The sequence below is a fragment of the Camelina sativa genome, chromosome 20, assembly GCF_000633955.1.
Source record: "Camelina sativa cultivar DH55 chromosome 20, Cs, whole genome shotgun sequence".
Lineage (NCBI taxonomy): Eukaryota > Viridiplantae > Streptophyta > Magnoliopsida > Brassicales > Brassicaceae > Camelina > Camelina sativa.
The window spans coordinates 19,071,092-19,085,646 of NC_025704.1; the positions used below are offsets into that span (position 1 = coordinate 19,071,092).

The window sequence follows — 14,555 nt, forward strand, 5'->3', positions numbered from 1 at the left end:
TTTAAGCCAGATTATCCTTAACTATCAAGTTTATAATATGCCCAGCACATCTCATATGCATGTAATATCCATTCAACACTAGAGAATCTGTCCTAATTTGAGAGAAGGTAGACTGAAACTCACTCAGAGCATTGCTATTAGCAGTTGCATTATCCACAGTCACAGTAAACACCTTCTCTATCAGTATTGGCAACTGTCTTACCTTTGTGATCTGACACATACTTGAATCTGATGATTAACTTCTTCAAACGCCAATGTTTATCAATGTAGTGTGCTGTTATAACCATATAACTTGAACCGGTTGATAGAAAAAAAAAGAAAGAGCTCATATTAGAGAAAAGAACCTGGTCGAGAATAAGAATGATCAGAATATACTTGAAAAAAACATACCTGTTAACGAAAATACCCAAATATCAGTGGTGAGTGACACTCTTTGCTTACTCTCAATAAACCATTGTCTAAGTATGGCCTTCCTCTCATGATACATTTTCACTATGTCTCTTGTTGCTGTCCTTTTTCTTATACAAGTTTACCTAAACAGATTATACAAGATAAATTTTGATTAGTAAAAACATATCTAATAAAGAAGTTGCTAAGATAATGTTAACCATGTTAAGAGACGACTAACCTTGTTGCAAAAGAATCTTAATGCCATGGATTCTACTAACGACAATGGTAGCTCTCCTATCACCACCATTTGATTAAGTGCTTCTCTGATTACATGCTCAGGCACTTTTGCACTTTGTAGGTTTCCTTCTTGATTAATAACTTGCTGTCCTTGTGTAGCATTTTGACCTTCTTCCCACGCCTTGAATGCCTTACATATATCGTTATGATTCCACAAGTTTTTTTGTCCCTGACTTTGTAGCACATCCTAACTCCTTCCCACAATAGTTGCAGGTACATCTGTCACGGCTTCCAGGTACTCTCGTGAAGTGGTATCATACACCGGATCTTGGCGGAAGTATCCTTGGGCTCTTATTTTGCTCAGCAGCAGTTCCTCCACCACCCAATTGAGTTTGTTTTCTTTTGCCCCTTAAATTAGACTATGGTGTCAAATATTCTTCTTCCTCTTCATGTTCATATCTATCTTTTTCTCTGTTATCATGAGTTGGAGATGATGAATCCATCTGTAAATAAAAAAATACTATAAGTTAGCTTTACACTTTACAAACTTCTCAAGATCAATGATAAGTCGAATAATTAAATCAGGAACAGAGATATCGAAGAGTGTAACGAGTATTAGGAACCCAATCATGAATCAGACAAGCAAGAGATTGCAACATGTTTGTGCTTAGTGAATCTCCAACGAACATCATCAAAACTCAGCAAAAATAGAGATATCGAAAATAAAATCATGATGCGACACATACAAACATACAAAAACTCAAACATCTGCAATTGGTTATATCTATCTCTATATGACTATACTGCTTTGTCTAATACTCTTAAGTGTGTATGATTAAGGCCAAAGTTTCAAGAGGACAACTAAAAAGAGAAGAAGATGTACCTGTGATGGCCTCCGTGAAGTCGCAGACGGAGGAGATGATGCTTTTTCACAAATATGAGTTTCCAGCTTGAACAATTGGGGATTTTACACCTTTATCACTCTTCTCGAGTCTTGATTTTGAAAATGAGAAGCCAAACAGGCTATTGCAGGTTAGTTCAATTGAACAATTAGGGATTGTATAATGATAGATGTATAGATAGATGTATAGATATGTTCGGATTGGTTAGGGTGTGATCGGATATCGGGTAATACCCAAACTCGATCGGATATCCGATCTTTGTGAGAACTAAACGATCGGGTATTATACACCATCCGTATCCGAACCAAACTGCCTACTTTGGATCGGATCGGGTTCAGGTTTCGGATCTGGTTTTTTTGCCCAGGGCTACATGTATTCAAAGAATTAATACAAAGAATACTTAATTAGACTAATATTCAGGGTATTAGACACAAAATTTATCGTTGTGAAGTTGATTCAATACAAACTTGTGGTGTGTTATGTATTTCATCTTCTACTGGATTCCTCGCTCCTAACGTTTCTTGGTTATTTACTTGTCTTTGCCTTAGTTAGTGTTTTCATGTTCAGTTTCGTTTCCAAGTTAGATGTTTTTTTTCTAAGCATTATCTATTTATCTTCGTATAATTCGTATGTTATTCGTTATCTTCTGGTTTCTCTTCTGGTTTTTGTTCTAGTTCACCTGTTACCTGTTAGAAAACATAGAAAATTAAAAAAAAAACCCATAGCAATGGAGAGTACCATGGACACATCACGCCCAACAAAAACATGAGAATGCAAACGTAGCTCTCTTTAGATGAAAACAAATATGAAAAGTCATATACATTTATATATATGATACATAAAAAAAAAGAGGCATGCATACTCAAAAATGCATATATATATATATATATATGTTACACAAAAACACTGCAAATTAGATATTTTATGTGTAAACAATATATTTACGCATAAAAATTGAAAATTTGCTTTAAAATTTCACGAAAAAGAAAGAGATAGAAGAATTAATGATTACCTTATTTCTTTCGGATTTGATCAAACATATTTCACTCTTTGGCATCTCTGATGTGGGCTCTGATGTGGCTCACCTAAGTTCATAAGATGAAGATCAAAATTATGAGAACCATGGTAACATAAGTTTTCTAGAGGGAATAGAAAGCAAGGATGACAGGAATAAGTTACAGTGTAACTGTTACACACATGCTTGTACGTGTTTGAGGGATACGCGACCAATGGATTGACAATATTAGGTGACCTTCGGATGTTGCATCGACACTAAGAGCCCTTGAAAAATCTACCGATGGCTTGATAACCTTTTTAAAGAGGTTTTCGTGGTAGTGTATATAGAGGAGGCTATAGTTGATCAAACAAAGGGTATGGATCTGGTGGTTGGTAATCGAAGATAAAAGTTGTTTCGTGGTGCTTTATTTTATAACAGAAGTTGGATTTAAAGGATATGTAAATAAAATAACGAAAAGATATAATGAGTTAAAGGTTTTTTTTTGTTAAACTTTGGATTAAAAAAAAAAAAAAATTCAATATTACAAAAGGGGATACGAGAAAAGAATATAAGGGGGAGGTATTGGTTTAGGATTTAGAAAGAGTTTTAATGACTTTGTGTTTTTTAAAATCTTGCTGATTTTTAAAATCATAGAAATTTAGAAAATAAAAATGAAGGATTCTATAAGAGATTGTTTAGGAAGTTATTTTAAATCTTGCTGATTTGTGTTTACTAATCTTGTAAAATCTTTCATAAAATCTTTCAAAATCTTTCTATTTGATGAAAGAGTTTTCATGACTTTTGTTATGAAGGAAATGATATAAAATCATAAACCAATAACACAAAATTTGAATTCATTAACAATCCAAGATTCTTTAGTTTTAATTGAATAACATAAAACTTTTAATGACTTTATAAGACTCTTAATCCAATAAGACTAGATTTATCAAGATTTTAGATAACTTTTTACAAATCCACAACCAATAACACCAAATTTTTAAAGAGTTTTAAAAAGTCTTGATTGAATAACAACATATTTTACATAACTTTTAAAGTCATTAAAATTCTTTCTAAATCCTAAACCAATAACCCTTTAACCCTTTAAGAGAGAGAATTCATAAGATCCTATGTAGAAGGGCTAGAGTTTAGATCAAAACCCCGATCACAATGCTCGTCGAGAGAACAAGTGATAGGGTTTTGTTCGGTGTTTGAAACAGATTGCAATTTTTCTTTCTTCTCAAGGCAAGCCATCACATGCTTCTTCACTCTCTCTATACGATCGAGGATGTTTAACTCAGAGATATCATCACAAGAATGGTATAGATCAGGGTCTTCCCACCAAAACCCTAATTTGGATTGGGATTTAACTTCAATCTTAGGAGGTGACTTGCGATTTAGGTAACAATCAGCGATCTCGTGGGCAGGAGAGTAGCCGGAGAAGGAGTAAACAACGTCGGAGATCTCTGAGGGAGAGGTTACGAATACGGCGATGTTGGCTCCGGAGAGATGATAGAGATCGGCCGCTTTGGAAAAGACAGTTTGACGGCGTTTAGAGCAAGCCACGGCTCGTTGCTGTTTGGTTTCTCGTTTCTTGATTTCGATTTTTCGTTTTGTTCCTTTAATCTTCATTGTGGACTCAGACGCGCTTGACGGCGGCATAATGTTTCTTACCGAGACACAGAGATAGAGAGAGCAGCGCGAGAGATTGAGAACAGCGAGAGAAATATAGAAATAGAGAGAGTAGAGAAACCGTTTATATAATGATCGGGTCAAACTTAGGTCTTGTTATTATTTTCCTTTTTTTTTTTCAACATTATTTTCCTTTTTTTTTTATGTTCGTAATCGTATATTTATTTTCTATTTTACGTTTTGTGTTTTCTACTAGAAGTTTCTAAATATCACAACAATAACTGTAGAAAAAAGGAAAGAAAAAGAATGTTACCAATTTAATTTACAATAATAATTGTATACCTAAAACGATTAAACAAACTACACACAAATTAATTTTCAACAAGCGATTGGTGTAAGATTTATATGTCCCAATTTTTTAAAATCTGATATAGCTCACAGAGTATTATATTCATGGGGTAGATTTTGTAATCCATTATTCACCAACCATCATTGCATAAGTGCCACATACAACGAAAAGGTTTAATGGTTAGGTCTTAGGTGGTAGAGACGCAAATTTTTGGTGAAACGGGCAACACACAACCCCCTTACAAAAGAAAGAACAGTTGTTTTTCAAGTTTCAGAACAAAAAAGAAAACAAAAGCCTTACTTAACACCTAACGCAAAAGAAAATAGACACTTTTTTTTTTTTTTTCTGGTTAATTTTACTGCGTTCCCTGACAAAACGTAACGAAACTAAACGTGTACTCACGCAAAATTTTTAAACCTCTCCTCAGACTTCACTTTTCTTCTTCTTCTTCTCACTCTTTTCCTTCTTCTTGGCAGGCATTTCGGCTTCTTCTTCCTCGTGTTTTCTCTTCTTTTTCTCCTTCTTTGCTGGCTCTACAGTTTCGGGTTCTGCTTCTGATTTCTTCTTCTTCGACTTCTTCTTTGAAGGCTCCTCGGTTTTGGCTTCTTCCTCATCATCGGCCTTCTTCTTCTTCTTCTTTTTGTCTTTCTTCTCTTTGACACCGTTCTCTGAATCCACTTTGGGAGTTTGAAGAAGGGAGTCTGCAGCAGCGTTGTAAGTCTGTAGAAGACACCGAAAAAGCTTCACACTTTAAGCCAACATTACAACCAATATATCTAAAACTTAGTTGCACAAATCCACAATCCAGAAGTTTCTCAAACATAATTACAAAAGCAAGTTGAGGAAACAAACTAGCAGAGGAATAATCTGACCTTAGCAGGAGTGATTAGACCTCCGGATCCCTTCTTCTTATCCTTGTCGTAAACTTCAATCTTTGGTTTACCCTTAGCTGAGCCAGACAGGCGTCCTAAATCTCTTCCTTCAAGATTTCTCAACCGTGCTTCAAGCTGTCAGAAAATATACACCACATGGTAACCATCAACGGAAGAACAATATGTAAAAGGGATCGGACAGGAGAGGAAATGTATAGAAGAGCACCTTTAAGCGGTTTTCCACTCCCATAGTGTTATCTTGGCCATCACCAAGGGCATCACATCGGATAGCAAGAGCAGCTTTTGCAGCTAGTGACCGAGAGATTTTACCCTTGTGCTTTGGTGCAGCTTGGCCAACCACAGATGCGTGATAAATTAGACCGTACTTTGGAGTGGCGTGTTTGGTCTTGAGGGCTCTAAATAGGGCTTTTTCAGCTCCAAGAATCTGAACTGTGCTCCCAGGTTGCTTTGAGAGGTTCAACAAACTACCACCATGAGATATTAGGCGAGCCCCGACTAGCTCACCGACAAGGGCAGTGAGATTTGGTGCAATGGTGTTCATTCTGCTCTTCAAGTAGTCATAAAGCTGAGCTCTGTACTCAGCAAGAGAAAGAACCTGGTCACAGAGTTCCCGGATGTGCAACAAATCAAGGTCACTGACTTCAGTTCCCATAGATATCACAGAAGCCTCTTTAAGGTCTCCTTCAACTTCATCAGACAATATCTGAAATGTGATTGGACAAGGGAAATATGTGTTAAGAAGGCATAACTAGTTTCAAGGAAAAGCAAGCCACATCCTAAAGCAGAGATAGTCAAAAGAGAATGGTAAAGGAGGGATTAACCTCAGAGAAGTCTAGCTTAGCAGCATTAATCCGATTCCCCATTAGTTTTACAGCCTTGGCATATAGGATATTGTCCTGTACGATCTTAGCAAGCTCAGGAAAATGCCAACCGTACCATTCACGAACCCTCATAGCGTATGTGTTGAGCTCTTTGTCAAGATCATCAAGCAAACCAATAGCTTGGATAATCATGGTATCCACCTATCAAAAATAATAATAGTATAAGGAAAAGTAACACAACATAAAACAAAACACAGGACATACATAGGAACTAAATGGTCAGACATTAAGGATGCCAAAAGTTCCATAATTTATCAAATGATACCAACCCAACAAAAAAGTAATCCAGAGAACTAAATAGACGCCAAAATAGATTAAACGATTACCTTATCAGAACTGAACTTTAGTTTATATCTGGCAAGACTGTGAGACAATCCTAGGCTCATTGGAGCTAGATCATTATCCCCCAATCCAGATAAAAGTTCAGTAAGCTGGCTTCTGACACCTCGTAAAAGCTCCATAACAGCATTGTTGTGAACACAGTCTATTTTCTACAAAAGTGAAGCAAATCCGTAAGAAACAACAACCCATCTTAATAAATGAAAGAGCATATCAGAAACAAAAGTACACACCAGCTTCTCCTTGATAATATTTCCAAGCTTTGAATCAGCCACAGCTAAGGTCTCGCCATCACAGTTTGCTTTCAAAAACTTGCGTAGACCCTTGCTTGGAGTTCCCTCAAGCAATTTAGCCACAGCTTCAAGAGCTTCAGATGTGTTGTCAAACTTGTCAAAAGCTTTAAGCTTAACCATCTGTAACAACGCCAAAAATGATATGAGAAACCGACACTCAACAGTATTAGGCAGTCTCTAAGTATAAAAACCATGTGTAGAAGAAACAGAAGTAATCACCTTTCGGGCTGACTCTGCAGTCATGAACTCATTACCCAAATCCTACAAAAACAAACATCAAAATTTACAAACTTAGAATAAAAAACAATCGATACACAGACAAGGTTAAGATAAATGGATTGAAGACAGCACAAGGATGAAGTTAATAACCTCAACATTAGAGAGCTTTCCTTCCTTCAAGACTTTAAAGAGGGCAAAACCACCTGGCGTCTCAAACAGTACTAGCATTTTCACAAGCTCCTAAGTCAGCCCCTGAAATCAAAACACCCTTAAAATCAACTCAATGTCTCAAAGTCACCATACTTACAAAGTTCTTCTTTTAGGAGCTACAGAAACTAAGCTAGTAAGAAACCATATTCAATAAAAATTCAAGTTTACAAATCATGATCTATGGGAAAAAAAAAAACAGAGTACATTACTCTGTTCAAATTCTTCAAAATCCGACAAAAGAACAAAACTATACTTAGTCAAAATCTAGCACTTGGAAGCTAACAACGAAGAAAGAAGATTCAGTTACCTCGGAGGGTTTACGCACAGACAGAGAGAGAGAGAGAAGGAGAGAGAAAAAGTTTCAGGAGCCGCGATTTTTCTAGGGTTTAAGATGGTATATATATATTTGTTGAAGAAGGTTCAGAGAATCTCAAAACACTGCGTTTTATTGCAAAAAGGGGGCGAATTTTGTAACTTTAATCAGCTAGGGTTTTTAAAACGAAGTGATTTTTTAAAGAATTCAGCATTTTGGGCCTAGTTTAACTCGGCCCATTAATATCAACAAATTCAAAAGACACCGCGTTGTCTGAGAGTACACAACAATCATGTTATTGTTAAGCCAGCGACATGTAAAAAACTAAAAATTAAGACAAGAACACAAGTTTAAAATGGAATCTTCAAAGTTGTTATTTTTATTGCGAGAATGTACAAATGCCAAGTCGTTAAGACAAGCCAAGCTTGTTCACCAGAGACTACTCACGGTTGGGTTACGTAGCGACGTCGTTTTATGCAAAAGTCTTATCAATGTCTACTTCGCTTGTAACGACCATTGCTCGGCGAGACTCGTCTTCGAGAACATGGATACACGATCGGATGTCTACATCTGGAACTCGCTTGTGTCTGGTTATTCAAAGAACTCGATGTTTTATGACGCTCTTGAGGTTTTCAAGAGATTGCTTAATTGCCCATTTTGCGTTCCTGATTCGTTTACTTACCCGAATGTGATTAAGGCTTATGGTGTGTTGGGTAGAGAGTTTTGTGGTAGAATGATTCATACTCTTGTGGTGAAGAGTGGGCATGTTTGTGATGTGGTTGTAGGGAGCTCTTTGGTTGGTATGTACGCAAAGTTTAACTTGTTTGGGGATTCAGTACAACTGTTCGATGAAATGCCTGAGAGAGATGTTGCGTCTTGGAACACTGTTATTTCGTGTTTTTATCAAAGCGGGGAGGCAGAGAAGGCTTTGGAGTTATTCGGTAGGATGGAAAGTTCTGGCTTTGAACCAAATTCAGTTTCATTGACGGTAGCCATATCGTCGTGCTCGAGGCTAATGTGTTTGGAGAGAGGGAAGGAGATCCATAGAAAGTACGTGAAGAGAGGGTTTGAGTTAGATGAGTATGTAAACTCTGCTCTTGTAGATATGTATGGGAAATGTGACTGTTTTGAGATGGCTAAAGAGGTTTTTCACCAAATGCCTAGAACGAGTTTGGTTGCTTGGAATTCTATGATTAGAGGTTATGTCTCTAAAGGAGATAGTAACTCATGTGTTGAGCTTTTGAATAGAATGATCATAGAAGGAACTCGACCGATTCAGACAACCTTGACCAGTATTCTGATGGCTTGCTCTCGCTCACGGAATCTCCAACATGGAAAATTCGTACACGGTTATGTGATTAAGACTAGTGCTGTAGATGCAGATATCTATTTAAATTGTTCTCTTATTGATCTCTACTTCAAGTGTGGTGAAGTAAAGTTGGCTGAAACCGTCTTTTCAAAGACTCAGAAGGACGTTGTTGAGTCATGGAATGTTATGATCTCTGGTTATGTCAGTGTGGGTAATTGGTTTCAGGCTGTTGAAGTTTATGACCAAATGGTGAGTATTGGAGTGAAGCCAGATGTAGTGACTTTCACAAGTGTTTTACCTGCTTGTTCGCAACTGGCTGCGTTAGAGAAAGGCAAACGGATTCATATGTCCATTAGTGAGAGCAGGCTCGAAACAGATGAGTTGCTGATGACTGCACTTCTTGACATGTATTCTAAATGCGGTAATGTGAAAGAAGCTTCCAGAATTTTTAGCAGTATGCCAAAGAAGGATGTTGTGTCATGGACAGTAATGATCTCTGCGTATGGATCTCATGGTCAACCCAGAGAAGCCCTTAACCATTTTGATGAAATGCAGAAGTTTGGTGTAAAACCTGATGGGGTTACTTTTCTTGCTGTATTGTCAGCTTGCGGTCATGCCGGGTTGATTGATGAAGGTGTTAAGTATTTCAGTCAAATGAAATCGAATTACGGAATCAAGCCTAGTTTTGAACACTACTCGTGCTTGATTGACATTCTTGGCCGAGCAGGTCGGTTGCTTGAAGCTTATGAAATTCTTGAAGAGAAACCAGAGACAAGAGACAACGCTGAGCTTCTCAGTACTCTTTTCTCTGCTTGTTGTTTGCACAAGGATCATTCATTGGGAGATAGAATCGCAAGATTGCTTGTGGAGAAATGTCCAGAGGATGCATCTACCTATACTGTCTTGTATAATTTGTATGCCTCTTGTGAGTCATGGGATGCAGCAAGGCGGGTCAGACTGAAAATGAAAGAAGTGGGACTGATGAAGAAATCTGGCTGCAGTTGGATTGAGATGAATGAAAAAGTGTGCCATTTCTATGCTGAGGACTGGTCTCATCCACAAGCTGAGAACATTTGTGAATGTCTTGCCCTTTTAAATGGTCACATGGAAGCTGGTCAATGATTCTTATGGTGTTGCATCTGTCCCAAGGAGACAGTATCTCAGCCTAATGTCCAAGTAACACAAATGCTGGTTTCAGAGCAAAGTCATGCACTCAGAGCGTCTGAAGCTTTTGAATAAGGTTGCTGGTGTTTTAAATGTAACACTGGATGAATATTGTTTCACATAACAATTAAGAAGCATGTTCCACAGTCAAGTCTTTCAAAGCTCAATCTAAGCATGTTCAATATTATCAGCCTAATCTGACCCTTGTGATTGCTTCACATTCGTGCTGCTTCTCGTGGTTCATGACACCTAGGACATGACTATCTCCAAGACTCCAACGTAAAACCTAACTAAAGAGTCAGTTACATGCCGAGATCTTTATCTAACAAGGAACGGGCAAGGACGTTTTGGCCTTTCATGTGAAAATATGCACTGAAGATCCCACCATGGATCCTTGATACATACTCGTCCGGTAGTAATCTGTAAGCGTAGAGGACAGAGGGTGACATTCATCTCAGACTTACCTAGCTAGAGCCACTCTGTAATGATATATGTCTTGTTTCTCCAATGATTTTTTAAAATTATATATATTTTCGAAGATTATGTTTCCTACTTAATTAAACTAAAGAAGCATTAGAAAAAACACTAAAATGTCGGGGTTTATAAAATTGTCCATCAGAAACCGAGCTCACGATTTCAAAATTCACTACTCCCGATTACACATTAGAAATCCCATACCAACAAGTTAAAACACACTAAAAAGGAAGAAGAGTAACCCAAAAACAATTTATACAAAAGTACGGTAAATTCTTATAAGTTATAAGCATTTGGTCTAGCTTGATTATATTTGATGTTTAGGCTAGTAAGGGGTCCATTTTAGGCACTTTATTGCATTCACAATGGATTACACATAAGAACCATTGACCGTTCATCATTAACCTCTTAAATCTTGAACTAGCTAGGCCGTGGTTTGGTACGTTTTGGAGGGATTGGGTTTCAGTTTATATTAAGAGAAGGCAACCGTAGTGCCACTAAGCCCAATACTTGTAGAAACATGTTTTAAGAACTGAGTTTAATAATCCAACTTATCATACGAGAAAGGGAAAAAGTTCAAAAAGGCTTTGATCAATTGGACTTAGAAAAATTATATTTGGGCTTACAAAAAGCCTAATGAAATTGATAATTTATGCTGACGTGGACACCCTAGGATGAGAGAAAACTCTGCTATTATATATATAATGATTAGTTTTCTTTAGGTGTGATCGACTATATAAAATAAACTCCCACAAGGAGCAAGATTACACCGTGGAGAAAATGAAATTTCATTCATGAGAAAATATATCTACACTTATCCCGCGTTATCAGATATTTTACCAGATATTTTACTTTATCACGGGGGTAAAAGTAAAATAAAGATTATTAAAAATAGTTAAATAGTAATATACATGTCTTTATATTTTATTTGGTAATATTTTAATATTGAATATGTACTTCTCATATTTCATTTTAATACTCTCTCAGTTCCATTATATAAGAGTTTTAGGCTTCTTTTGCTCTATTTTATAATATTTTCTCTGTTATAAATATATTGTTATTATGTGGATGTCCATTACCAGCCCATTACAGTAAAACCTCTATAAATTAATAAGGTCGGAACCATGAAATTTTATTAATTTATCGATAAATTAATATTTTATTAATTATTATTCATATTTTTAAAGAGTTTTCTTAATTTATAATCTTGTCTCTCGTAATTGATAAGTTTAGAGTTTAGGTAAAAATGATAGATGTTAGAAGTTTAGAGTTTAGAAGAATGCTACTAGTATCATTCATGATAATGATGATGTCGAATAAGATATTGCGGTAATTTTAGAACCAATTACATAATGTATAAAGAAGCAATTATGGCATTTAGAATTCTTCACAATTTTTGGATGCGATTTGATAAGACGGCAATGAAAAATATTAGAGATGAACTCCAATAAGACTGCAAATTCAAGAATATGCATTTCACTAGATTTTCTTAGATATATATATATTAATATTATTTGATTATTAATTTATGATACTGATGGGACCATATTTTTACATAGGATTTCCAAAAAAATTATTATCTTATCAATTTATCGAAATGTGTTATTTTTTACACCGGCCTAATTCGGGACCGGAAGAATTTATTAATTTATAGCGAGTATTAATTTAAAGAGTATTAATTTATAGAGGTTCTACTGTAGTAAACTTGGTATACAATCTAAAACCCTAATGTTGTATCACTATATATATGTTGTATCCTATTGTAGAGATTAATAATAGAAGAGAATAATTCCCCAAACCTATTGTTATAACACGTTATCAGCACGCTCTAAACCCTAGCAAAAGAAAGAAAAAAAAAAGAAAAAAAAACCCTAGCAGCCGTCGTTGCCGTACGTTCCAGAATTTCTTTTTCTTCCACGTCCCCTAACCGGCAAAAACGTCTTCATCTCTCTAACACGATAGATAAGTTCATCCTTTAATTATATCGTAGTATTTTGCTTTGTTGGTTCTATATTTATCAGTTATAAGTAATATACATATGTATAAAGGTTTGGTTTGTGTTTGTACTGCGGATTGCACAATACCAAGTAAATAAAGATTTTTGGGGGAATAGTGAAGTTGGTTCTTTTATTGACGATAAAAAAGTGAGGTTGTCATTAAAACGAGTCAAGATTGAGCTCGTCAGTTCACAGGAGAATTAACAAGCTAATAATGACGAGCTCGGAAGCTAAAAGGAATTATACAGAAAACAATAACGGTTTTAAACGCAAAGTATTGTTCTTTGTGTCTTGTCCGAGGGTCCGGATCCTCATCTCAATAAATGTATGATCTTATTTATAGGCGAGTGTAGAACTAGGGTTCCCAACGCGAAATGCCGAGATTGTCCTTTGCGGAATGTTAATGACCTGCTCCAAATTTTGTCGGGCCGAAATCACAATTAATGAGTCTTGTTGGGCCGAGTGGCATATTGGGCGCAGCCCATGTCCAACAATAGTCCCCCCTTAGTCCGGAGAGCGGCAGTTCTTCTGCGATCAGCGGGCGTGCTTGAATTCTGTGAATATGCCTGCTCGGCACAGATCGTCTCGGGTTGCATGTAAGTTTGCCGATGATCGGCGATCGGCGAGACTCCGCAGGTTGAGATCGGCACGGCGCTGATGTGGAATCGGACAGGGGTCACCGTGATGACTTTACTTTGAGCGGGTTTGATCGATCTTGCTCGGCGTCGTCGAGGATCGCCGCATGAGAGAGTGATCTAGGTGAGATCGGCAGATTTAATGATTCTAGGGGGATCGAAGATCGGCCGATTGAGATAGGTTTTGAGAGAAACCGAGATGAGTTGAACGGCGGTAATGAGTTGAGCAGTGGTAATGAGCTTGGCGGTGAGCTCGGTGAGATGAGCGGAGGTAATGAGTTGAGCGGTAGTAATGAGCTTCGGCGCTGAACTCAACGAGATGAGCGGAGATAATGAGCTCGGCGGTGAGCTCGGAGAGTGAGTGAAGCTAATGAGCTCGGCGGTGAGCTCGGCGAGATGAGCGAAGGTAATGAGCTCGGCAGTGAGCTCGGCGAGAGTGAGATTTAGGTCAGCGAGATTGAGATTGAGGTCGCCACCGAGATTGAGGTCGGCGAGCGAGAGAGTGAGATTGAGGTCGCCACCGAGAGTGAGATTGAGGTCGGCGAGATTGAGATTGAGGTCGGCGAGTGAGTTTGAGGTCGCCACCGAGAGTGAGTTTAAGGTCACCACCGAGAGTGATTGAGGTCGGCGAGATTGAGATTGAGGTCGGCGAGTGAGTTTGAGGTCGCCACCGAGAGTGAGTTTAAGGTCACCACCGAGAGTGATTGAGGTCGGCGAGATTGAGATTGAGGTCGGCGAGTGAGTTTGAGGTCGCCACCGAGAGTGAGTTTAAGGTCACCACCGAGAGTGATTGAGGTCGGCGAGATTGAGATTGAGGTCGGCGAGTGAGTTTGAGGTCGCCACCGAGAGTGAGTTTAAGGTCACCACCGAGAGTGATTGAGGTCGGCGAGATTGAGATTGAGGTCGGCGAGTGAGTTTGAGGTCGCCACCGAGAGTGAGTTTAAGGTCACCACCGAGAGTGATTGAGGTCGGCGAGATTGAGATTGAGGTCGGCGAGTGAGTTTGAGGTCGCCACCGAGAGTGAGTTTAAGGTCACCACCGAGAGTGATTGAGGTCGGCGAGATTGAGATTGAGGTCGGCGAGTGAGTTTGAGGTCGCCACCGAGAGTGAGTTTAAGGTCACCACCGAGAGTGATTGAGGTCGGCGAGATTGAGATTGAGGTCGGCGAGTGAGTTTGAGGTCGCCACCGAGAGTGAGTTTGATGTCGCCACCGAGAGTGAGATTGAGGTTGGCGAGATTGAGATCGAGGTCGGCGAGTAAGTTTGAGGTCGCCACCAAGAGTGAGATTGAGGTCGGCAAGCGAGAGAGAGTGAGTGATTTTGAG

At 38.2% G+C, this 14,555-nt stretch overlaps 3 protein-coding genes across 3 annotated transcripts; 1 reads left to right on the top strand and 2 right to left on the bottom strand.

The window, feature by feature from the left end:
• Positions 3,652-4,185, bottom strand: LOC104772656. The gene has a single exon (XM_010497244.1). The coding sequence runs from the start codon at positions 4,183-4,185 to the stop codon at positions 3,652-3,654; it is 534 nt and encodes a 177-aa protein (XP_010495546.1).
• On the bottom strand, positions 4,675-7,756 carry LOC104771243 (probable nucleolar protein 5-1). Its single transcript, XM_010495742.2, has 9 exons — positions 7,647-7,756; positions 7,280-7,381; positions 7,130-7,171; positions 6,851-7,030; positions 6,605-6,769; positions 6,219-6,419; positions 5,603-6,100; positions 5,377-5,511; positions 4,675-5,224 (listed from the first exon to the last, which is right to left on the bottom strand). The coding sequence occupies exons 2-9, from the start codon at positions 7,355-7,357 to the stop codon at positions 4,928-4,930; spliced, it is 1,596 nt and encodes a 531-aa protein (XP_010494044.1). The 5' UTR covers positions 7,358-7,381; positions 7,647-7,756; the 3' UTR covers positions 4,675-4,927.
• LOC104771244 (pentatricopeptide repeat-containing protein At5g27110-like) lies at positions 7,985-10,604 on the top strand. Its single transcript, XM_010495744.2, has one exon. It carries the CDS (start codon positions 8,008-8,010, stop codon positions 10,081-10,083), a length of 2,076 nt encoding a protein of 691 aa, XP_010494046.2. The 5' UTR covers positions 7,985-8,007; the 3' UTR covers positions 10,084-10,604.